Below are 26,815 nucleotides of genomic sequence, written 5' to 3' on the forward strand. Positions count from 1 at the left end.
CCATGCACCCTCCATCATGATAGTAGAGCAGTCTGTCTGAAACATAAATTTGATCATCCTTCCCCTTTGGGATCTTTAAGGATTCCCTTTTACCATGAGGCCAGTTCTGAGTCACTCCTAGCCCTTCTTTCTGGACTGATCCCCTCTTTCAGCCTTCATACACCTTATGCCCCAATCACAGTGGACCAAAAGCCAACCTCCAAACATGCCCTGCTTCTTTTCACCCTGGGCATATATTCTCTTCCTTATATTTGGGCTACTTTCTGTCTTCTTTCTATACTTTGTGGGTTCCTACTTGTCCTCCAAGACCCAGTTCAAATATCCCCTCCTTCAAAAACCCATTCCTCCTCTTCACTGCAGAAAAAGTTACTCCCTTCCTGTAGTAGTTTCCTACTGCATCTGTACCATATCTCCACACATTTGGTGGCTTAAAACTGACAAATTCATTATCTTACAATTCTTGAGGTCAGAAGTTCAAAATCCGTCTCAGCAGGCTAAAGTCTAAGTATCGGCAGGGCTGTGCTTCTTCAGGAGGCTCTAGGGGAAAATCCATTTCCTGCCGTTTCCAGGTTTAGAGGCTGCCTACATTCCTTGGCTGGTGACCCCTTTTTCTCCATCCTCAAAGCTGGCAGGGTCGCTAGCATCTTTTCTCCCCTCTGAACTCTGCTTCTCCCTTCACATCTCCTTCTCCTCTGACTTTCACCATCCTGCCTCCTTATAAGAACTCATGATTACATTGAACCCGCTCAGTTAATCCAGGGTAATCTCCATCTAAGTATCCTCAATTTAATCGTATCTGCACAGGCCCTTCTGCCATTTAAGGTAACATCTTCATAGATTCCAGGGTTAGGATGTAGACATCTTAGGGAGGGGGAGTAGTCAGCCTACTGCCCTACCCTTCCAGGGCACTTTGGACAGAACTCAACTAGAATCTGAACACCTCAAGAGCAGGGACTCTGCCTTATTCATAGCTTTATGAATATTCTTATATTCATATTTTTATGACCTACATCCAGTACAGGGTCAAATACAGAATAACCACTCACTAAATGTTTATTGAATTAATAAATGAGTGACATCATATTTCTAAAAAGATGATAAGGTTTTGCATAGGCCTGGCACAATTGCCCATGCCTGTAATCCCAGCACTTTGGGAGGCCAAGGCAGGTGGATCACTTGAGGTCAGGAGTTTGAGACCAGCCTGGCCAACATGGCGAAACCCCATCTCTATTAAAAATATAAAACTTAGCCATCATCTGGGTTGCCATATAAGCAGGTGGATGGCCTTGCCTGCCCCATTCTCATTGAGCTTCCCCAGGTTAATGGCCAGGTTTTTCTCTCGATGATGTACCTCAGTTTCATGTCTTCCCTGCCACACGGATGTGCAAAGTTCCCCATAGTATTCTACTAACTAAAACCTCACAAAGTGCAGGGCCTCCTCCTCTGACACCTTCATGTTTCTGTCCTACCATCCGGGAGTAAGTTGCAAAGTGAATTTTTGGATTAACTTATCAATGTTAATCCATTATCAATGGATGTTCTAGCTTTAACCTAAGCCCGACAGAAGACCACAGAGCAGCCCCACCAGCACTTCCAGCTTCTCTTGGAATGCTGGCTAAAGCCTTTCCTCGAACAGCTTGTTGTGCATGTTCAAATGAGGCAGCACCCTCATGTCTGCTGTGTGGTACTCCGGAACCATCTCCTTCCCGACAAAGCAGAGTCAGGAGGCTTTGCAAGGTGGTCACTGCCTCCACACTCAGACCTGGACTCATGGCTTGATTCCTGCTCTGGCAAAGGCACAGACTCTGGTATTAGGGATCCTGGCAATCAGCACCTGGGATTGCCCATTCCCATGAAACAGGCCTCTGGGAAATGACCCTTGTTTCGGGGAGAAGGCAGAACGCATTGCATCTGCTCGATGGGATCGCACTAGGTCTTGATGGCCTTAGCTCTTTCAGAAGCCAACACATGGGCTGAATGTGAGACAACAGCCTCTTCCTTGGCCTCTGAACCTAAAGATACCCTTTTCTTAGGATGGGGGCAGGATGGATAAAGACAAGCTGGTGTTTTGTCCAGGCCCGGAGATCTGTCAAGGGCCATCTAGACCACCAGAAACCAGAAGCAGTACTCTATTGCCTTGGGTTCTTTAGAAACTGTGTTTCAAATAAAAACAAAACTTCCTTGACTTGGCAGTACCACAGCCAAATAAATAAATAAATGAAGGAAAAAAGAACAGAAAATTAACACCCAGCTCCCAGTCTGCCTCTTTGACATTTCCTACCTCCTACTTCTCCTTCATCTTCCCCCTCCTTCCCAGTTTTGTTCTGGGAAGAGGTCATCAGGGCCTATTAGGAACCTATAGGAATACATATAGGAACTGGTTTGGGAAAATCTGAAATAAAAGATGGCCTCCATGGTGCCTGCCTAAATCATTCACCCATTCTAGAAAGGCTGGTTAAGTGCCTCCTATGTGTCAGGTACTGTGCTGGGCACTGGGCTCTGGGGTGTGTCCTCCAACGCCACCTCCACCAGGAAGCCTTTCCTGACCTCTCCTGGAAGCTGTATTCTCTCTGGTCTATGACAGCACTATGGTGGCTACCCCAGTCTGCCAAGCAGTGGTTTCTGCATCTCATTTGCAAAGCCTGAGGGCTTTGATAGATACCTTTCTTTTGTATTCCAGCTGTGTGAACATAACACAGGTACAGAGAAAGTTCTCAATACCTGGTGGATCTCTCCTTTTGAAAGCAAGGACCCTAGGCATCAAGCCTCACATTTCGCCTGGCCTACTATACTCCCAGCACAGTGTAGACATGCTAGCTCTTAAACTGTCTCAGTTCTGCGAGAAAGGAATTATATCTCCATTTACAGATGAGGAAACTGAGTCTCAGACAAGCAAAGTAACAAGCTGTAGGTCACACCGTCAGAGGCAGAGTGAGGATTAAACACTGGGTCTCCTGTTCCCAAGATGGGATGTTTGCCTCTTCCTTAGAGAGGGCTTATTCCTATGCTTCTCTAATCTTAGCAAAGACATAACAAGGGTATTAGGAGATGTTTTTTGACAGGGCAGGCTTTTGATTATTCCAAATCCCAGCCCTTCTTCAGGGCTAGCAAAGCCAACAAGAACAACACCAGCTGAGACGCAGTCCCTCTCCGAGGAACTAGAAGTCCTTCTCACGGCATCCCCTGGGGTAGATAGGAAGCAGCTGCGACTGTGATCAACTAAGACCAGCAGGAGAGAGTGTTCTTCCCTGCTGGGATAGAGCACCGCAGCTCAGGTCCCCGCCTCCTGTTCATCTCCACTCTGGGAATCCCAGTTCTCCGAAGCCATGGAAATAGGCCCAATAACTTTGGGCTGGGCAGCTGGGCAGAGTCTAGTATAATGCGTGCTACAGAAGGCTACAGCAGGATTGAGATGGCGATTCAGGGACAGGGCCCTCTGGGGAGTGAAGAGCAGACTGCTATGCTAACTAACTGCCTGTGTAGGAATGAGTTTCTTCACCATTCAGGCCTCAATCTCTCCATCTCTATAGTAAAGGCTGGGCTAACTTGCCAGCCTGAGCCCTGCTTCCTGCCCATGAATTCAAGTCCATGTTGCCTATTGAAAGAAGTCACACAGTGGGAAGTTAAGGGCCTTCCTGGCATCCCAGCGCGGGAAGCAGCCATCACACCCCCCTGATCATCATTGGCTGGAGGGTGAGCACGTAACCTGACAAGAGCCAATGAGATGCAAGAAGACTTTGCTGGGCATCCTGGGAAAGTCATCCTTAACTGCAACCTTAAGTTCCAGAGGGTGAAAACAGAATCCCTCTTAAGATGGTGAGGAAGAACTTGTCTAAGGATGGAATCAATGCGAGGCAGAGCACAGCTAAGAGCCAGAAAGAAACTAGGTCTTGAGGCTATCTTTTCAGGTTCTGATTAAGCCATGTCTGATATCCTCAAGCCTTTTCTGTTTGAGAACCAACAAATACCTCTTTTTTCTTAAGCTGGCTGTTATGAGCTTTTTTGGCACTGGCAATAGAGTCCCAACTGATGCAAACAGCCTAACCTTTATAATGCTGCCTCAGGGGTCTTTCTTGGCACCAAAGTCTTCTCTCACCTCTCTGCTCTGCTGCCTACCTGAGAGTTTAAGCTGGGAACTCAGATTGAGAGCTGATGAGTTTACTCTAAGTTATTCTCTAACTTAGAATATCACCATGCCCTTTTCCTCAGAACCTGTTCCTGCTTCTGCATTCCCTGCCACCATTGATGAGCCCAGCATTGGGCCAGAAACCCCAGCCCAAAATGCGGAAACTTCTCCCACCTCTCCAGGATGCCTGTTCCCACTTTTTCCTACTAATACACACATCTAAACTCTTAGGGCTCCAGAGGAGGCACTCGGTTTGACCAACCTCCATATTCCTGCCTAGAAGATAGACTGGTGCACAGCAAGATATGTTTGTTGAGTCAACTTTCAACCTTCAAATGATTTTCAAACATCATTACTTCCTGGGGGTGACTACTCCACCTACCTACCACTCAGCTCAGAGCTGGATGGGCTCTCACTCTCAACCCTCCCCAGAAGAGCAGACCCCAATACCTGGACATGGCTGTTTGAACAGGCTCACAGCCCTCTGCTTGGAACCCCAGCACTAGAGTTTAGGGTGGGGACTCCCATGTGCATGATAGAAAGGAAGCTCACATCTTGCTCACTGAGGCCAGCAGCAGGGTGGGAGCAGTTGTGGATCTTGGCGAGGGTCTTTTTGTCACCAATAGACTCTGAGCTGAACTGCAGGATGGTGGGTGGGTGCACAAGTAGCCATGTGATAGAGTAAAACTGAGCAATCTCTGGGTTATCCAGATCTATGTGAACAGCTACATTAGCTGAGTCTTTAGACCCAAGTTAAGAACAGGTTATCGCCAACAGTGATAAGCAATAGCAGGGGTGGGTGGAGGCAGGGAGGGTAGATTGAGGAGCCTGAGAATGGCTCTCCCAACAGCAAGCTTTGGTGATTGGAAGCACATGTATTTCAAGGTCCTGCTTTTTAAATGTGCATGTACAACTGTAACTGCTTAATGTTATGAGACAGGAAGTAACCATAGAGAATTTCTCCCCAGGGGAGTTATTTTTCTACCACAGAGAGGTGGGGATGGTCTGGGAGTGATTCCAAGGCATTAGCAGGAGAGAAACTGATATTTATTGTACCAGGTGCTCTACCTGACTCTTCACATCCTTTATCTTATCTCGTCCTTAGAATAGCCCTGCATGGAACTATTATTCCCATCTTATAGGTGAGAAAATTGAAGCACAGAAAAGTGAAGTAATTTGTTCCAGACATCATAATTACTAAGCAATGTAAATGGGGTTTGAGCTCAGGGCAGCCTGACTCCAAGCCCAGGGTTCTGCTCAGTATACCATAATGAAGGCTTCTATGTCAATACAGAGCCAGGCAATAGCAGCAGCAGCAACTTCAACCAAAAACAAAACGCTGACACAGGACCAGAAGAGGTTTTTCTGGCTAAGGCTTCACCAGTTAATTCATCATGGGGAAGGTATTATCCCTAACAATCAGATTTACATATGTTCTCGGTTAACCTGCAGTTTGTTATATGTGCAATAGCTCTACTTAAATTAACTGGTAAATAGCATAGAGTTCATCCAAGGGGTTAAAGTGAGTCATTCTCATGAAGCATTTTGTTTGTTTGTTTGTTTTCAGAAAAGTCTGAGTAAAGAGAGCTCTGAGGGCAGGTTAAGACCAGGGCCTGCCGGGAAATGCCTCAGCAGTTTTGCAGGGGCTATTCTGGGCTGTGAGTGGGCAAGCAGGTGAGCAGACCCCCTCCCTGCCCAGGCCCCACAAGGAGCATAGGCACTGGGAAATCACTGGGTTTGCCAGGGTTTTCAGGGATCACCCTAGCAATATTGCCAATGCCTGCGTGGAGCTCCTGCACCTTGGGGAACATTCTCCCAGGGTGGCCCCCAGGCTCCTTACATCAGCCCAGGCACCCCTCTTTCCTGTGAGCAAAGTTGGTATTTCCTAGTTATAAAATGATTTTTTCATGAATGCTATGATAGAACTTAGAGGAATGCAGATATTTTTAATATGACAACATAAATTTATAGAACAGAAGGTTTTTTCTTTTCTTTTCTTTTTTTTTAACAAAGGCACCTAATTTGGAGTCACCCTGGATCCTAGAAGCCCCAAAGGCCTGGAACATTGTTCTCCTGGCTTTTCATCTTGTCCTCTGATCTCTCCTTCTGGAGACCCTACACAGGGCCCTTCCTCTAGGGTTGGCAGAGTCTGGGAAAAACAAAGGCCCTTTAGGGTCCTGGGCTGGAATGCAGGCTGGAGTATGGCTGGCAGGCTTTGTGGTTGGGACAGGCTTGGGAGCAGCAGCTCTGCTCTGCTCAGCCTGCAGGTCAGCACGGAAGGCCCAAGTTGGGCAGGGGCCCCAGGACAGGAGGGAGGGAGCAGCTACCCAATGCTTTTCTGATATCCTCTTCTGCCTTAGTTACCTCTCAATTCTCTCCTATCAAAATCTAGCCATCCTGCAGCCTTGTTCACTCTCCATGTCCAGATCAGAGAGGGTGATAACTAACCAGAAAATGGACTCCTGGGGTGGGTGGAGGGTGGTTCTCCTATGAAGTAATCCATCTTCCACACAGCTGGAATTCTAAAACATAGCTGTGGTTGCAGGCCTCCCTCAAGTCAAACATTACAGTGGCTCTCTGTATGCTGACTCCCAAGTCTGGCTGCTTACTAGAAGCATCTGAGGTGTGTGATAAAATGAAGATTCCTAGGTCCTTCCCAGATCGACTGAATCAGAATATCTGGGTATAGGGCCTGGGAATCTGCATGGCTAAAAGCCCCTGATCCAAAGACTACAGCTAGAGAATCCCTGATCCACAGATGAAGTCCAGGTTCCTGGGCACTCACGCAAAACTTTCTGCTCTGAGACTGACTTTTTTCTCCTGCCACTAGCACCAAGGTATCCTGTACCCCAGCCTCAACTAATGCTCCACCTTCCAGAATATTCCATGTGCTGTCAAACCTCAGTGCCACTCCCCCTGACTGAAAAGCCATCCCCCACATCTGTCTCCATGAAAAATCCTACTCATCCTTCAGGAGCCACCTCATGATCATCACTAGATAAAACCCTCTGCCCCATTTCCTTTTAGCAGTTTAAATTGTTTAGTTGGAAACGTAGACTTTAACCTTGTTTGCCACTTTCTAGCTCTATGACTTTGGCTCTTGAATTTCAATGTCCTCACAAATTGTTATGAAAAATACTCAAATTTGAAAAGTATGTAAATATCTGTAAATTACATATACAGTGTCTAGCACAAAATTACTAACAGAATGGTAACTTTTATTATTATTATTCCTGTATTGTGATGGCATTCCTCTAATACAGAGTTCAACAAACTGTGGCCTTTGGGCCAAATCTGACCAACTGATAGTTTTTATAAATAAATTTTTATTAAAATACAGCCACAACCATTCACTTGTATATTGTCTGTGGCCGTTTTCATGCTATGAGGGCAATTGAGTAGTTGAGGCAGACACTGTATGGCCTACAAAGCCAAAATATTTACTATCTGCCTTTTTTCAGAAAAGTTAGCCAACGCTGCTCTAACATAATTGCCATTATTTGTTTTTAGTTTGATCTCCCCCATTTGGCTAACAGCAACTCAAGGATCTTCATGGCAGACTCCTATTCATCCTTCAAAACCAAGTCTTTCTCATCTTTGTATCTCTAACATTTGGTATATAATTAGGGCTTGTTATATGTTAAATTGAAGCAAATAATTCTGTAACCCAGTTTAAATGCACACATCTCCTGAAAGCCTCTATGGGAAGATGGGGTAAGTGCCAGCAGACCCAGCTCTGAGCCTGCCTCCTTCCTGGCTTCAGTGTACAATAGTCTCACTGCCTCAAACCACCCAAAACCCAGGACTCTTGTGCTTTGCAGCTATAATATTTCCCCTGATAGAGAGGGAAGGAAGAACCCCTCCTAGGAAATTGGCTTTCCAAAGGTTAGTATATTCCCATTATCCAAAAGTGTACAAATGGATGGTCTGAGGGTTCCCATGGTCCTTACAGGGGGCAATTTGGTGGACACGTTTTTAATAAATGAACTAATGGATTGGTATTTTTTTAACTGAAGAGTTATATTTTGTTTAGTTTCAACTATCCATGAATTTGTATTTCCTGACCAAAGCTCCTTTTGAGAAGAGAACTAGGATTTCCAAGCAGTGAGACCATTTCTTTGTGAGCTGGTTGTGCAACCATTTTGTGACCTTGGGCCAGTCACCCGCCTCTCTGGGCCTAGCTTTCAGCTTTTGTGCAACTTTCGGACTTGACTCCCTGGAGTTCTAGCCAGAGGGATGAACCAACTCGTGGTGAGTGAAAACAGTAGCCTGGCAACAGGCAGCTTGATGGAGAGTCTTCCTACCTCCACGCCTCTATGCTGCAGTAACACATTCCCTGTCCTCCCAAGAAAATACAGCAACTCATTCCTACTGCCTTTCCTTGAGGCTTAAAGAAGATACTTTAGCCCTGAAGTAGATTTTCAGAAGATAAGAAAATGCCATGATGTGGAAAACTGTGCTGAATGAAATGGAAATACTCAGCTCTCCCCTGAGGCCAGATGAAAAGCACATGGATAAAAGCCAAAGGCCATCCCTTCCTTGAGCCTTTGGGAGCAGCAGCCCACACCCTCTTTCAGAAAGTAATTCCCCCCTTACCCTTCACCCTCCTTGCAGACACCCCCATGGGATAAAATACTGAGCCTGCAGGTTCCTGGTTATCTGGGGGCAAATCCGTGTAACTGTGCATTGAGCTGACTTTTATTGATTTCCCAGCAGGTGATTTATAACTGCCTGCTTCCTAAAAGGGCTTGTGGCCAGATGGCAATAAAAACACTCAGAGGCCAAGAGAGTTAAAAATAAATGCTGAAAAAGAGAGCAGAGGAAAGAGGGAGAGAGACAGCTCCACAAGTCGGGGTGGGATGACTGCTCAGTCTGGATGACAGGGATGGGAATCTTGCTTTTCAGTTTCACTGACATAACCAGTTGAGATCAGCAGCATCTTGTTTTTGGCTATTGCAAGAATTGCAGAGCAAGGAGTAGCTACATCTTGAGCTTCCAAAACTAACCGTTAGCCTAACAGAGGAGAAAATTAGAATGAGATTTTGTATTTGAGAACTTTATAAAGCTAATTTCACAGAGGGCCTCCTCATACAACTATGTCACCATACTGTTTTCACAACAGGATCTGGATGTGCTTTAAAGCAGGCAGTGTAAATAAAAATTTTAGGTGTTATTGTGCATGTCTGAGTCGGATGGCTGGTCATCCTCCCTCCCTGGCATGGCTTTAGAGTAGACCTTGACTAAAATGAGCTTAGGATCATGCGAAACCAAGCACAAGGATCCTTTAGCTCAGTGAAAATAGGCAGTGCCTTCTATCTGGCTGTAGATCACTGTCATTTGGTGCTCTTGGTGAATGGGTTATTTAACAAATTCTGGCTTCACTAGTTGCAACTAACCAGAGATCAGATCTCTCAAAGGAAAACCAAGAAGGCTATTGTTATGCGCTTAATTGTGCCCCCTAATCCTCCTCCTAATTCTTATGTCAAAATGCTAACCCTCAGTACATAAGAATGTGACTGTATATGGAGATAGGACCTTTAAAGAAGTGATTAACTGTAAAGAAGCCATTATAATAGACCCTAATTCAATCCGACTGGTGTCCTTATAAGAAGAGGAAATTTGGATGCAGAGGCACCAAGGATGTGCCTGCACAGAGGAAAGACCGTATGAGGACACAAAGAGAAGGTGGCCAGCTACAAGCAAAGAGAGAGGCCGCAGAAGAAACCAGACCTGCTGATGCCTTGATCTGGGACATCCTCAGAAATGTTAGAAAATAAATTTCCATTGTTTAAGCCACCCAGCTTGTGATATTTTAATATGGTAGCCCTGACAAACTAATATTGCTATTGATAGAATCTCTCAGCCATATCAAAGATTAAATTCAAGTCTGTTTCAAACACTTAATCTTTGAAATTGGGATCAATACATTTTGGAGAAGAATTGCTTTGATATTTTCTGAGGGCAACCACAAAACTCTTTTCAGAACATTTCGAATGAAATAAAAATTCTCTAGACTAGATCCCAAGAATTCCACCTTTGAAGAAGTAAGATTATCTCTATCTGCAGATAATATGATCTTATATATACAAAATCCTAAGAAATCCACTAAAAAGCTACCGGGACTAATAAACAAGTTCAGCAAGGCTGCAGGATACATGATTGAGATACCATAAGCAATTGTATTTCTATACACTAGCAATGAACAATCAAAAAATGAAATTAACAAAGCAGTTCCATTCACAATTATCAAATGCATGAATACTTAGGAATACACCCAACGGCTGGCCACGTGCGGTGGCTCACTCCTGTAATCCCACCACTTTGGGAGGCCAAGGTGGGTGGATCACCTGAGGCCAGGAGTTTGAGACCAGCTTGACCCCATCTATACTAAAAATACAAAATTAGTGGGGTATGGTGGCACTCACCTGTAGTCCCAGCTACTTGGGAGGCTGAGGCATGAGAATCACTTAAACCTGGGAAACAGAGATTTCATTGAGCCAAGATCACATCACTGCACTCCAGCCTGGGCGACAGAGTAAGACTGTCTTTTTTAAATAAATAAAAAAATAAATAAATGGAATATGCTTAACAAAATAAATGCAAAACTTTTACTCTGAGAGATATGAAACATTGTTGAAAGAAATTAAAGACCTAAATAGATGGAATGCTACCTCATTTCAATTTCACATGGAAATACAAGGAACCAACAATAACCAAAATAATTTTAAAAAGGAGAAAAATATTGAATATTATCTACACATCCCAATTTTAAATCTTACTATAAAACTATTGTAATATAGTATAATACTCTACACTATGCAAGAAGAGACATATACATCAATGGAACAGACTTGAGAGTTCATAACTAAACCCTTACATTTATAGTTAATTGATTCAATAAGGATGCCAAGACAAGTCAATGGGGAAAGTCTTTTCAACAGGAACAATTGACTATCCACACGTAAAAGAGTAAAGTTAAACCCCTTCCTATACCACACACAAAAATTAACTCAAAACATCTAAATTGGAGAGCTGTAACTGTAGAATTCTTAGATAAGAGCATGTGAGTAAATCTTGGTGTCCTCGGGTTAGACAATGCCTTCTTAGATACAGCACCATAAGTGCAGGCAACAAAAGAAAAAGTAAATAAATTGGACTTCATCACAATAAAAAAACCTCTGTATTGAAAATGATGCTATCGAGAAAGTAAAAAGATAACCAACAGAATAGAAAAATATTTGCAAATAGCATATCTAAAAAAGGACTTGTATCCAAAATAAAGAATTCTTGTAACTCAATAACAAAAAGACAAATAACACAATTTTAAAATGGTCAAAATATTTGAATACACATGTCTTCAAAGAATATATGCAAATAGCCAATAAGCACATGAACAGATGTTCAACATCATCAATCATCAAGGAACTACAAATCAAAACAGCAATGACATACTACTTTCCACCCATTAAGGTGGCTAAAATTAAAAAGACAGGTAACAGCAAGTGTTGACAAGGATGTGAAGAAATTAGAACCCTTATATATTGCTGGTAGAAACATAAAATGGTATAACCACTTTAGAAAACAATTTAACAGCTCTTCAAAAGTTTAAACATAGGATTACCACATAATCTACCAATTCTACTCCTAGATATGTACCCAAGAGAAATGAAAATGTATAGTCACATAAAAACATGTATACAATATTCATAGCAGCACTACTTATAATAGCCAAAATGTGGAAACAAACTAAATGCCCAAAAAGTAATTAATGGATGAATAAAATACAGTATATTCATACAATAGAATCTATTCAGACATAGAAAGGAATGAAGAGCCAGGCACGGTGGCTCATGCTTGTAATCCCAGCACTTTGGGAGGCTGAGGCAGGTGGATCACTTGAGGTTAGGAGTTTGAGATCAGCCTGGCCAACATGGTGAAACCCTGTCTCTACTACAAATACAAAAATTAGCTGGGCTTGATGCCGCATACCTATAATTTCAGCTACTCAGGAGGCCGCAGAACAAGAATTGCTTTAACCCAGGAAGCGAAGGTTGCAGTGAGCTGAAATCATGCCACTTACACTCCAGCCTGGGTGACGGAGTGAAACTCTGTCTCAAAAAAAAAAAAAAAGGAATGAGGAATGATATATTATGAAAGTTGAAATCAGTGAAAGGATGAACTTGAAAATATTATGGTAAGTGAAAGAAGCCAATCACAAAAGACCACACATATGATTTTATTTAAATAAAATGCCCATAATAGAGAAAGCTGTAGAGATGAAAAGTAAATTAATGGTTGCTCAGCGCTAGGGGGATAGGGGAAATGAGACATGGCTGTTAATAAGCATGAGGTTTCTTTTTGGGTGATAAAAATATTCTGGAATTACATAGCCACGATGGCTGCATAACTCTCTGAATATACTCAAATCCATTGAATTGTACACTTTAAGTAGGTGAGTCATATAGCATGTGAATTATATTTTAACAAGGCTGTTAAAAACATTTTTTTTTCTAACTTCCATTTAAAAAAAAGAGAAGGAAGCTAGCTTTGGTCCTTAGTGCCTTGTGACCTCTCTGGACATAGCTTCCTCAAACATAAACATTAGAAATTAAGCTCGATAATTTATAAGGTGCCTTCAATCTCTAAAATTGCTGAGTATACGTAATGTAAGAAAACAGGGCCGGGCGCGGTGGCTCAAGCCTGTAATCCCAGCACTTTGGGAGGCCGAGGCAGGTGGATCACGAGGTCCAGAGATCAAGACCATCCTGGTCAACATGGTGAAACTCCATCTCTACTAAAAATACAAAAAATCAGCTGGGCATGGTGGCGCGTGCCTGTAATCCCAGCTACTCAGGAGGCTGAGGCAGGAGAATTGCCTGAACCCAGGAGGCGGAGGTTGCAGTGAGCCGAGATCACGCCATTGCACTCCAGCCTGGGTAACAAGAGCAAAACTCCGTCTCAAAAAAAAAAAAAAAGAAAAGAAAACAGGCTGAGGAAAAGAGATAGATTATCTGTCTAGGATGGGGTCGTGTGAGGAGAGATGAAGGAGGAGGAAGCAATAAGAAGACTGAGAGAAAGAGAGATGAAGGGACAGGGACACGGGCTCAGAGAGACAGACGGAGACATGGAGACAGGACTACACCCCAAAAGAAAGACAGACTCACTGGGATGAAGGTACAGATTACTCATCTGTTCTTCCATCTAACGAACATTTACTGAGCACCAAGTGCCAAGTTCTGTGCAGTAGTGAACCAGGTAGGCCAGGGCACTGAGCTCAGAGGTCAGAGACAGCAGTAAGCAGGCAATTTGCAAGTAAGTACAGAGAGCAAGAGCTGGGGTGCAGTGTTTCAAGATGCTCCAGAAGTGCACAGATGCAACACACCCCACACCACACTCAACATACACAACATTCCCAAAGGTAGAATCATGTTTGTAGAGAGCACCATTCCTCATTGGAGGCATTTAGAATTCTGCTAGCAAAGATATTCAAATAAACGTGTTTTTACAAGTATGGGCACACATGGGGGTGTCACCTTTCAGTTCTTACCCTGAAGTCTCTATAAAATGAGGCTGAAGGACAGGATTTACCCCTCAGTCCAGAGTTTTCCAGTACTCTTTCCCTCTCATGGGGAGAGACTGGCTTTGGAAACAGAGAGCAATGTGGCTTATTATAAGCACACCAGCACCGCTCCTCTGGGCTTTCAGCTGGGAACTTCCCAGAACACATTCTGTTCCACTCTCCTTTCATCCCATGCAGACCTGGCCCAACAAAGGCATCACATATTGCCCCTTCCCCTGTCTTGTGGCTTCTCTGCTGCTGACAGGCACATGAAGGGGAATTGAAGCTCAACAGAAAAGTGATTGCTCCCTGCACAGTGCTGGCTCCCTGACTGACTCAGATTCAGCCAACTGTGAGGAGGGAAGGCCAGGAACATTTCTGGGTAGCTCTTGCCTGAGTCCCTCTTCTCCTAACTCCAGATTTATCCAGAGTCCAAGCTCCACAATATACCTGAAATAGCCTCAAGTCACATCCTAAGGTAGGGGTTCATCCCCTCATATGAAGGATTCTATTTGGAGGTGTTGGGGGCTTTGGACATTGTGTACTGGCACAAGAATAGGAAAGGCAGAATGACCCAGAGCAGGAAGGAGTGGGCACCACCCTGCCGATTCTGGACGGCTGCACCAGCGTTGGGCTGGGAAACAGCCCTTGGGCTCCCTGAAGGTCTCCCTGGCTGTGCACCATTTGGAGCAGCAGTGAATTAATGTGATTCAGGCTCCAAAAATAGTAGCCAGAGCATCTAAAATTGCTTTCCACCCTGGGCTGGGCCAGTCTCCTGGGAATGTCAGCGTTTCTAAAATGTCCCCATTCACCCAGAGTGCCTTGTTGTCAGACCCCAAGTGGGATCTGGGCCACCGTTAAGCTCTCCTGGTTCTGTTGGCTCCTGCCCGGTTCCCCTCTGCTGTGTGTCACGTGCACTGCCTCCCAAACAGGAAATGCTACTTGATGCCTGCCACTTGCTGTTACCAGGTCCGAGAACTTTAACCTGGCAAATGGCTGGGAAGGGCAGAAATGGCCCCTTGCAGAAGTGGCCTCAGTGGCTCTGTATCATTGAGTTGGGACTTACTTTTTAACAATGATGACTGGGAAAGCAGAGTCACCTGGGGAACCCTGAACCTCTGGTCAGCTGCTGATACCAAAGGGAGCCATTTCCACAGTGGCTTGTGTTTCTCTGATAATAATTATTTTGGGGTCTCAGGGAATTTCATCATCATGAAGACTTGTCACTGCCTTTGCACATCCTGTGCTCTATGCAGGAACTGCCCTTTACACTCTTCCCTGACTGACAAATGCCCCTTTGTCCTCTTATGCAGCACCTTCCTAAGAGCGGGGAGCTGTGGTCTTTATTTTTTCTGCCATGAATGCTCTGGAATGGCCACCTTGCCCAGGTTACACTCCCATGCCTAGAGATTTACACCCTGCCTTCTCCTAACCACTGACTGACCGCTATTCTCAGCTGCCTTATTCATGAGCAGCAGTGAAGCAAGGAGCAGGCCTCTCCCCTGCCTCATGGAGGCTGACCTCCCACCTAACAACTAAATGGCCAGGATTTGTAACCGCTGGACGGGCTTCCTGATTTAAATGCAGTTTGAGTGTCTCTCGGCCCAAAGAATAGTGATTTGATCTTTATGATCATGTGCTTGAGTTCTCAGGTTCTTAGCTGTGACACTCCTACTGCCTCTTAGTGGCTTCACTTTGCCTCCCGAAGAGATGCCAGAAGCACAGAACAGAGAAAGGTTGTAAAGTAAGCACAGGTATAACCATAAAGGAGGATACGTTAGTTTACACCTTGGTTTCTCACTACGCAGTGGGAGGTAACAGTTCCTGCCTCAGAGTGGTTGAGAGGATGAGATTAGATGTGTAAATGACTCAGCACAAAGTCAGTACTTTGGAGGGACAGCTGCATTTTTGCCCATGTGGCCCCCAGTCTCCCTTCTTCTGGTAACAGCAGCATAGTCATGATACTTGTGCTTGGGATGGGGGTGGTTGACCCCACGGTGGGACTGGAGCTGTAACACTGGACTGGCCCCACAGAACATCCCATGCTCCAAGCTCTGGACTGTAATTGAGGAATGAGCATCTGACTCAGACCAGGCCAATACATTCAGTTTGGCAACTCCTGTTGGACCTGTTGGGGGAGTTCTTGCTGCAGGCGTTGCTGAAAGGATAGGCTGGGAACTGCAGGTGCCACAGTGCTACTACGCAGGAGAGGCCACCTGAGAATACACTCAATACCAAGGACAGCCGAGAGATAGAGGGGATGAGGCCATGGATCCAGCCACATCCGAAATTGCCCTAAAACTCTCAATGCTATAATCCAGACATTCTGCTAATTTTCTAATCTCATTTGAATCCATTTCTATTCCAGGCAAACCAGAATCCTGACAAATGCAAAGCTCAACATGTCTGAAGGTTCACCCTTCCACAGCCATTGCTCTGGGGTGAGGGGCGCTCCTTGGCCCCTGCAGAGACAATGCCACAGCTCCTCTCTCTGTCCCCAGTCTCTCGCACTTCAGTCTTTTCCTGCACTGACTGTTCTCAAACACAGGTTTGGAAGATGCCCTGACTCCCAACTTCCTCAGCTCTACCTGCAAAGCTTCACATCTGACCCTAATTCCCTTTGCATGTCTCCTGTGACCTTCCCCTCTGGGTCCATGCACACTCTGCGCCCCACTCATACCAACCCCGTCCCCACTCTGAAACACTCCCTCCACTCTCCCAACCCTGTGCCTTTCCCAAGAAGTTCCTCACTTCTTTCTTACCTATCTGCCAGATCTACCTGCTCAACTACCTTCTCTTCCTTTCGTGTGTGTGTGTGTGTGTGTGTGTGTGTGTGTGTGTGTGTGTGTATGTATGTATATATATTTTTTAAGATGGGGTTTCACCATGTTGGTCAGGCTGGTCATGAACTCCCGACCTTAGGTGATCCGCCCGCCTTGGCCTCCAAAGTGCTTGGAGTACAGGTGTGAGCCACCATGCCCGGCCAACCTTCATGGATGGCCCCAGACTGAGTCAACGTCTCCTTCTCCTGAATCACTCTCTCCCTTGTACACACCATAGTACCTCTCAGTGGTTATGACATGAAAGTAATTTATACATTTTTTGAGAGCAGGGAACATGTCTCACTCCTTCCAGGATCCCCTAGGGCACTTGCACAAGGTTTGCTCACCCTAGGCCCTCCTTGAATTTGTCGACACAAGACCTTGGCTTCCCAGCTGACAAACTCTGACTATCCAATCCCCTCCCTTCAACCATACTCTAGGAGAGGAGTGCCTAAATTTTGGGTCACATTTCCTCTTTGCCAGTAAACTTCTTTTTAAAAAAAATTAATATAAAATACATGTGACATGAAATGTATCATTCTAACCATTTTAAAGTGTACACTTCAGTGGCATTAAGTACATTCACAATGTTGTGCACTATCACCCTACCTGGTTCCAGAGCTTTTTCATCATCCGAAATGGAAACTCTGTGCCCATGAAGCCGTCACTCCCTGCTCCCTCTTTCCCGCAGGCCCTGCCAACCACAAATCTGCTTTTTGTTTCTGTGGCTTTACCTGTTCCGGATAGTTATGTGAATGGAACCAGACAATATGTGGCTTTTTCTGTCTAGCTTCTCTCACTTGGATAATGTTTTTGACATTTATCCACATGGTAGCATGTATCCACACTTCATTCCTTTGTATGGCTGGATAACATTCCATCATATCTATCTATCTATCTATCCACCTGTCCCACATTTTGTTAATTCATTCATCAGGTGATAGACATTTGGGTTGTTTCCTCCCTTTGGCTATTGTGAATAGTGCTGTTACAAACACTGTTATGCAAGTTTTGTTTGAACACCTGTTTTCAATTCTTTTGCATATATACCTAGGACTGGAATTGCTGGGTCATATGGAAATTTTGCATTTACCTGGAAGCTATCTGCAAGCCTCACCAACATACTGGGTCTACTTAACTGCCTTCACCCGTGGAGAGCGCAAGCTTTCTTAGAAGGGAGTGATTTAATCTTGTCATCTCCTGAAGGCAATCCTTAAAGGATGTTCCCAGTTTTTAGTACTGACCTCTTGCTATTTAGAGCCTTCCTTTGTCTAAGCTATTTCAGACATATTAATTTCTTCCTTACAGAAATACTACAAGGAAGAAACGATTATGTCTGCTTTTTAGATGCAGAGGCTAAGAGATTCAGAGGATGAAGTGATGTGGCAAGTGACATAAGGCCATTAGGAGCCCAGCTGAGACTGACCCCAACCCAGTGCCCTTTGCATACCACCACAGTGGCCCTCTCTCAATTTGCTTCTCTTTCCAAAGTGTTTGTAAAATAGCCACCTTCTGAAATGTATTCAGACCCACCATTGTTTAGAAATGCCCCCTTGTTAGAAATGCCCCCTTGTTAGGCGACTGGTCAATGCTGGCACAGACCTCTGCACACACTCTGCCAGTTGGCACCTCATTTATAATTCAAGTGTTTTTCCTGGCACAGATTCTGCCTGTACCAAAGAGACCAATGTTTACCTTTTCTGAGTCTCCTGTCACCTTCTGCAATCCTGGGTTAACATTCCCTTTTGATGCTGCTGTGAGTCTAAATCTGAGTGTGTCCCACATGCTCAACCTCAGCTCTCTAAATTTCCTCCCTGTTCTTTTGTTCAACCCAAGGTCAACCCAAGAGTCTCCCCTTCCCTTTCTCAGGAGGAAACTATCCCTTGGTCCGAGGGGTTCCCTGACCTCTTTGGGGTGGAAAAGAGGCACAATGACCTCCAGCTGGACACGGTGAAGTTGTGTCCATCCTGCTTCTTGGAAGCTTCCAATCTTAGTGTCCTAGTTCTACCTGAGACCAGGGGATTGTAGAAATAAGCAGAACAAGCAATGACAACAATAACAACATTCACTCTCCATCAGAGGCACAGAGTTTTTAAAAAGTGTACGATCCAGTGGCATTAAGTACATTCTCAATGTTGTGTGCCTACCACCCTTACCCAGTTCCAGAACTCTTTCCTCACCACAAATGGAAACTCTGTGCCCACAAAGCAGCCACCCGCTGTTCCACTTTCCCCTAGGCCCTGCCAACCACAGATCTGGTGCCTGGTGCTTTAGGCATATTTACTCACTCAATTCCTCGACTGCCCTATGAGATGGGTGCTACTTTGCAGATAAGGAAACTGAGGTTCAGTGTGATGCTGTGTCCTCCAAACTCATGGAGCTAATGGGTGGCCAATCAGGGATTGAAGCTGTCAGAGCCCATGTCTTCTCCACTCCAGCCCACTGTCTGCCTCTCAGGGAGAAGCTTCGTGAGCTACCTGGCTTACTGAGAGCCTTCCTTAGCAGTTCTGCAAGTGGCAAGGACTCTCTAGATGCCATGTGATCCATCCTGTGTCCACCCAAATAGGAATGCCACTAGCCACTTTTCCTAAAGCCGTATAGAGTTCTATATGACTCCAGTTCTGGGTGATGTTGTCAGGAGTTCTGAAAACAAAGGTTTTCTGTTTCACTGTATCTGGGGATATTAGCAGGAGACACATTTCTGTCATGCAGGACATCTCAGAACCTTTAAGAAGCAAATGTGCAGCATAAATCTCCCAGAAAGGGCGAAAGGATATAATGTTTCCCAAATTTATTTCACCATGAAATGTTTTTCCAAGGACTGTCTCAAAGTGTCCTCTTTAAAACTCTACTCTGGGCCGGGCACAGTGGCTCATTCCTGTAATCCCAACACTTTGGGAGGCTAAGGCAGCTGGATCACCTGAGATCACGAGTTTGAGACTGGCCTGGCCAACATGGTGAGATCCTGTCTCACCATGGCTCACTCCTATAATCCCAGCTACTCAGGAGGCTGAAGCAGGAGAATCGCTTGAACCCAGGAGGCAGAGGTTGCAGTGAGCAGAGATTGCACCACTGCACTCCAGCCCGGGCGACAAGAATGAAACTGACTTAAAAATAAATAAACAAATAAGTCTCCACTCAGAAATGCCCTAAATCCTCTCAGGTTAGAGGGTGTCCAGAGGTGAGAGAGGACATGATTATGTCCATTGACCCAGAGCTGGGCTGCCCGGGTTCATATCCCAGCCCTGCCACGTGACCTTGGGCAAGCTGCTTCATCTTTCTATGCCTGAGTTTCCTCACTTGTAAAACATGGATAAGGAGAATCTTGTGAATTATGTAATACAAACTTAGGACAATGGTTGGCCCATGGTAAGCACTCGCTAACTTGTTAAAGAACATTTTTAATGCTTTAAGAGTCTTGAAGAAGGGAGTGTCCCACTTTCTCTCAGAAGCAGTAGTCTAGTCCTGACATGCCCTCCGCAAAGCCTGCAGCAGCCTCTAATTTTATAAAACTTCTCAGCAACGATGGAGGGTGAGGAGCCCGGTAAAGGTAGTCGTGGTTCCCGAGGAACAACCCTCCTATCCTTGATGGCTAGGAAGGCCTTCTACTTCTTCCTCTTTCCTCCTCCACAGCCAGGCACGCAGGAGTCAGAAGACCTAGGCTCTAAACCCAGCTTATTCATTTAGCAATCAGATCTCAAGTTTCCTTCCCTATAAAATAGAATCAACAAGACTGATCCAGGGCATGGCATAGAGCAGGTTGGGGTGTGGGCACTGAGTAGGCAAAGAGGCCTGGGGTGGCCACACTGCCCAAGAGAAGCAATGTGGCAGGAGAAGTCAATGCCAGTAGCAGATGATAAATGTCTCCGCCTCTGGTGAGAAGGGAGATGGTTCTAAAGACAAGGCCGCTTGGGTGGTGAATTAGGATAATCAACACTAGCTGTTGCAACAGGAAACCCCAGATTTCAGTGGCTCTGGATGTACTTTAGATCTTGCTGACTTAAGTCCAGTGCAAGTTGAGATGTCTGCTTCCATCTTATAGCAATGGGGTTTTCCACAGAATCACTATATGGAATATATCCAGCATTAGGTAGGTGTATGGATGCCACGAATTCCTAGATGACCCTCTCTGCCAAAGCCATTCTCCTCTGTTACTAAACTGGTGCCTCCCCACCCCACCACCTCTCACTGGAGAAGTAACCTTGCAGGAGTGTGTGGTTACTTCTGATTTAATTCTCCCAGCTTTTCTAAGACTTCTCTGCAAGTGCCGAGTCTCTGGTTGCCCACATTCCAGTTCCTTCATTTCTCGCCTCGTAGGTGGCCTCAGGCTCTGCAGTAGCCATGACTTGCCTCACTTGTAGTTCACCTGTGGCAGAGGCAGGCAGTGCTCCATGTGCTCCTCTAGTTTCCCAGTCTCCCTTGCAGCAGGTTGAGGCCATATGACTTTGGCCCATAGCCTGGGTGTCACCTCTGGTTTGAAGCACTGAGATCCCATGCCTCCTATAGCCCTCCCTTCATCCGCTGAGATGGCTCTGGAGGCCATGTGCTTCATAAGCAAGCTGGAAAAATTAATTTAGAAGCAAATGCACCCTTTTTCCTAGGCCTCACTCCTCCACTGGAGGGTGCAGGGGAGGGCAGGGAAAGCATCAGTTGGATAGGAAAGGAGAATGGCTTTGGCAGATTGGGCCATCCAGGAGTTCTTGGTGCTTAAGTAGCCATTTAATGTTGGAATACCTTCCATAAAGAATCTTCTGTCATTAAACTTCTTGCTGCAATTTGGGGGCCATGGAGTGTGTCCTGTGATTCAGATATTCCCAACACACCATGGAACAGTGTGGCAGGCAGTGCATCTCAGTCTATAACATGCACTCAGTCACCTGGGGGCTTGCTAAGGTGCAGAGTCTGACTCAGTAGGTCTGAACAGCTCTCAAGATTCTGCATTTCTGACAGCTCCCTGGTGATGCTGATGCTGCTGGTCCCTAGACCATATTTTGAATAGAAAGGTGACAGGGACAAGACTAACATATCAGCCAGGCATGGTGGCTTCTGCCTGTAATCCCAGCACTTTGGGGAGGCTGAGGTGGGAGGACTGTTCGAGCCTAGGACTTCAAGACCAGCCTAGGCAACATAGCAAGACCCTATCTCTACAAAAAATAACAAGTTAGCTGAGCGTGGTGGCATGTACTTGTAGCCTCAGCTACTAGGGAGGCTGTGGCAGGAGGATTGCTTCAGCCAGGAAGTCAAGGCTACAGTGAGCCGTGATCACGTCACTGCACTCCAGCCTCTCCAGCCTAGATGACAGAGTGAGATACCATCTTTAAAAAAAAAGATTGATTTATTCATTTTAAGTACAGTAGAAACAGTGCTTAGGGTCCATGAAAATAATTTATTTTAAAATCAGAAGAAAACATAAACTTTTAGGTCAGATAAAATGTTTTGATGGATAACAATATATTTATTTTTCCACCAACATAGTCATAAAATTTGTATTATTTTCCTAAGGAGAAAGGGGCCCATGAAGGCAGAAGTACCTAGGGCTCACACAAATCCCAATGGGGTCCTTGGGGCCGGGTGGCTTAGAGGGCACAGTGAGAGGGGTTATGTTTCCTATAATGCATAAAGCTGTAACATCCAGATAATTCCTGAAAGATTGCACAGATGGCATGGTTTTGTGGTCCTCAGGGAGGGTCAATGAGTTCTGGTGGGAGGAGAAAGTGCTTTGCAGATGTTATTTCACTGCTTGATCCATTTTCCTGGGTCTCTTCAAGTTCACCATATCTCCTCTTCTTAGGAGCTCTTAGGGGTGCCCAATGCCTCCTGGAGGCCCCTCAAATTCTAGTGCCTGTGAGTTTCCTCCCTTCCAAGGAACAGAAATCCAGTCCTTCTGTCACCGCCCACTACTCCTGTAGGGCATACTCATCCGCTCCCAGGCTGGAAAGCTGGGAGAAGCTGGCCCTGTCATGTGAGAGAAGAGGCACCAGGCTCTAGTGGCTGCCTGCACTATCGTTTCCAATCTGAGCAGTAAATGTCTTAACACATGAGTCAAGTGCCTTGTTAATAAAAAGATAATAAATAGGCATTTCCTTTAGCAGTAAATGTTTTTTTAGAAACACAACCTTCCATTAACTTTGGACCTGATGCCAGTTCTAACTGTCCCCAAAGGACTTGAATGGGATTGTAGTAAATAAACATTAACAGTGGACTCTTCGAACACACCTGCAGTCCTCCTTCTTGTCACTGACAGTGCCCAGCACAATTATTGCTCTGGGATGGGCTCCAACATACAACTATTGGGAAGAATCACTGGGGCTTGCGGGGGTGAATGGCTTGCAGATTAGGAAAATGAGGACTTGGAAAGAAGACTTGATTTGCTCAAGAGTACAACATGAGTTGCAGGCAGAACCAGGCCTACAACTCAGAACCACTGCTTACACGCTGTCTTCATTTTCAGCTTAGGAAGTCTCACCAGGGATGGATGCTGGAAGACCGCCGATGCCCTTAAACCTGAGAGGTTCCATTCATGCATGCATTTGTTCATTCATTCATTTAATATATCTACCAAACACCTGCTACAAACTTGCTATAATGCTAGCTTTCCTTAATTTCTTTCTATAAAGCCATAATGATCTAACCCTTTTTGAAATCTTATTGTCCCAGCTCTACTCTCTCCCAGCCTGATGAACTCCAAGTATAAGTTTCTATCTGTAGATGGGCTACATGCACTTTGCACCAATGGCAATATGCCTTGGCTCTGCCACTTTCTAGCTGTGTAATCCTGAGTGAACTGCTCAGCCTCACAAAGCCTCCATTTTCTCATCAGTAACATGGAGATAATACGACCCATCTCATAGAGTGCTGCAAACATTTGAGATAATGTATATAAAGCACTTAACATAGCATTTAGCTGGTGCTCAATAGATGACAGGCGTTACAGTAATAAGCACATTATTATTATTCTTGTCATGTGAAACAAGTCCCTGGAGATTCAGCAAATGGAATCTTCCCCTCTGGGACTCTAAAAAAGTCAGGCTCTCTTTGTTCATGTGCCTAAGCAACTTTTGTGCTGTATAAACTATAGGAATGGTGATATAGATACAACTTGCCAAATGTTTTCAGGTCTAATGCAAAAGAACCTTGATGTCTATAACCAATCACATCCTTTTATCCTTTTGGGCCCAGCTGGCCTGAGAAACAGTCTTCCTCTAAGTTCAATAAGGTCTGTGAATCCCAGACCTGTTAGGAATGTTGGCTACACATAGAAATAACTGCAAGGAGATAGGGCTGCCCTCGAATGTATTAACAAGGCTAAAAAAAAAAAAAATACACAATGGACATGATTAGTTATCTATGGATGTAACCCAAGAAATTCTCTGTATATGAGGCTGCAGAGTTGGGAGGCTTAACAGACATCTCTATAGAAGGCAGGACAGAAAGACAACTATAAATAAGTAGGTGATGACATTCTTTGAAAACATTTTCATTTTAATCAATTTTCCCTTCTTTAGTAAGAACCCCTGTAAATGAGGGATGGCTTCCCCATGACCACATTTATACCCCACAGCCCTGTCCCCTGACCATGACTCACTGATCCTGATCCAAGCTGGATGTATCAGATTCCTTCTCTCAAGCACTTAAAGACCAGGAGCTTCTGGAACCTAGTCAGACTGGGCCTGTGGTCTGGGCAGTGGTCTTCAGAGTAGAGTATGTCGTCCAGGGAATGGAAGATAATTTGGTAGAATATAGGAAGGAGATTTAAAATAAAAACCTTCAATTTTTAATTTAAAATAGTAACAAGGGACACTTACTTAATATTTAATAAACAGATTGGCAATGGTGTTGGTTCATGTGTGGAAAGGCCACTATTAAGTCCAGTTTGTGAGATGTTATAAGGGATTGTGGGAATTCTACAATGTATGGAACTGATGCAGCACCCTCATGTATCCATTTGCTTTCCATGAAGGGTGACACAGTTTGTGTATGCCCAAGTAAGTAGATTATTAACAAAACATATTTGTCTAGTTTTAACCAACCCTACCATCGTAAAATGGGTATGTGGCTTAAAAGGCTTCGGAAAAAAAAATGTGCAATGAAAATACTACCTCTAATAAAGCTAAAAATAACTCTCAAAAATATTTTTACAAACTAGTGGATAAAACTGAAAACTCAATATAATAATTCAGGAAGTAAGGATGTCCCTCTTCCACATCAGGTATCTGAGCTGGTTTTCCTCTGCCCTCTTTCCCTTTCTCCCTGCCCTGCCCCCTGGTTCTCTGCTGTGTGCTTCAGGATGACACCTATGGAATATATAACCTGGGCTCCTTTGCTTGCTGGCTGAGTTTGGCCAATGGAACAGTAGGGGATGGGAGGAGAGAAAGGCCTGGGCCTTTCCCTCCTTGTTCCAGCATGACATCTCTGGCAGTGACTGTGCCTCTCCTTAGCTACAGCTCATTCTGGATAGATCCTCTTCCCTGGCCGCACAGCTCACTGGCTTCTGGCAACATGATTTTCTCTTTTTTTCCCCCTTGAAGAAGCACATAGAATCTTGACTAAAGAATACTTATTTAGGGAAAGCAGAAAAGTTGTTGACACTGTTTTAAAAAAAAAGCATGATTTTCAAAATATTATTTCATCTTTCTTCTTTAAAAATTTCTATTCTTATGTTTTACAAAGTAACACAGTACAATAGCTCATGAATATGATTTATAATAAAGAAATATACATATATTAGAAGTACATGCTAAAAATTTTTTCTCTAAACTAGTAAGATGTACTATCCAAAAAACTTGAAGACTCCCTCCTGTAGAGAAAAGGTTGGCAAGTTCCTACTGCTGAGACCTGAAAGCTGCCCTGGGTCCTGACTTCCTGAGGCATTGCTGTCTACCTACCTTTTCCTTTGATTTTTCTCAAATACCTTATCATAAATCCTACTTTCTCTTAGGTTAGCCAACATAGGTTTCTGATACCTGGCAATCAAAGAACTTTAACCAATATAGATGTGGGATTTGTAATTTCTTGTGTGCTGGGACAGACTATGTGAATATCACATAATAACCAGCAAAGAGAAAGCCTTGTCTAAACTTCTCAGAGGAAAGAGGCCCTTCCTGAGCTCTGGGGAAGTCTCTCTGCTGTAGGCAGAGATGGCTCATTAGGCCGCATCATAGCCTAGGTGACCCACCCCTCAGAACTGTCTGCCTTTTCACCTAAATCTCTATGATCAAGCATTCTGGTCATTGAAAAGGAAAAGGTTTGTCTCCCATTATATATTGGCACATAAACATTCAGAATTATATACTTCACTGGGGCAGAAGCTCACACCTGTAATTCCAGCAATTTGGGAGGCTAAGGCAGGTGGATCACTTGAGGTTAGGAGTTCAAGACCAGCCTGGCCAACATGGTGAAACACTGTCTCTACTAAAAATACAAAAAATTAGCTAGGCATGGTGATGCACACCTGTAATCCCAGATACTCGGGGGGCAGAGGTTGCAGGGAGCTGAGATCACACCACTGTACTCCAGCCTGGGTGACACAGTGAGATTCCATCTCAAAAAAAAAGAAGAAGAAGAAGAAGAATTAAAGGAATTGTATATTTCAGTAACCTCAGTGCTTTAAGAGGCTGAGGCAAGAGTATGGCTTGAGGCTAGAAGTTTGAGACCAGCATGGGCAACACAGCTAGATCCTGTCTCTAAAAGATGTTTAGAACACTAGCCAAGTGAGGTAGTATGTACCTGTAGTCCTAGCTACTTGGGAGGCTGAAGTGGGAGGATCACTTGAGCCAGGGAGGTCAAGGCTGAAGTGAGCTGTGACTACACCACTGCACTCCAGCCTGGGGGTCAGAGTGAGACCCGGCCTGTCTTGAAAAAAAAAAAAATGGTATACTTCAGTCTCTTGTGAGTTTGATTATTGTGAGTCAGTCTCTACATAGGCAATCAACTAATCAATTCCAGGTCACTAACCAGGCTTAGGGATAGGACCAGGACTCTAGAACATCCCCAAGGTGATGCTCTTTGGGGAAACCTCTTATGAGCCAACTAGTCAGATCTTTCTTGACAACATCTAGCCTGATCATCATTGCCTTCCAGCCTACATTAGGGACCAGTTAGATCTCAGGTGGGAAACAAGGAAGGTGTCTTAGTAGGAAGCCCAGGAGGACATTACATTCTTTCTACCATACCCATACAAACTGAAAATATGACAAGAGAGTCCTTGGGAAAACCTGACCATTTGGGGGCATCCAAAATAGAGGAGTCTCATGTGTTCAATATTAATCTGGGCTCCAATAATAATAATGACTTACTGGGTACTTATTC

The 26,815-nt window shown here is 44.6% G+C and overlaps 1 protein-coding gene across 18 annotated transcripts in view; it reads right to left on the bottom strand.

Moving 5' to 3' along the window:
- Nucleotides 1-26,815, bottom strand: part of IRAG1 (inositol 1,4,5-triphosphate receptor associated 1) — a 121,310-nt gene that overhangs the window by 88,225 nt on the left and 6,270 nt on the right. For 9 of the 18 annotated variants that reach the window (XM_078340495.1, XM_035265757.3, XM_035265756.3 and 6 more), the window contains exon 2: nucleotides 10,552-10,599. The exons of the other annotated variants lie outside the window; for them this stretch is intronic. Coding sequence is in view for 2 of the 9 variants with exons in the window: in XM_035265757.3 (XP_035121648.1) it covers nucleotides 10,552-10,599 (48 nt within the window). In the remaining 7 variants the exon portion in view is untranslated. The remainder of the gene's footprint in view (nucleotides 1-10,551; nucleotides 10,600-26,815) is intronic. 18 annotated transcript variants of the gene reach the window in all.

The sequence above is a fragment of the Callithrix jacchus genome, chromosome 10, assembly GCF_049354715.1.
Source record: "Callithrix jacchus isolate 240 chromosome 10, calJac240_pri, whole genome shotgun sequence".
In the NCBI taxonomy this organism is placed as follows: domain Eukaryota; kingdom Metazoa; phylum Chordata; class Mammalia; order Primates; family Cebidae; genus Callithrix; species Callithrix jacchus.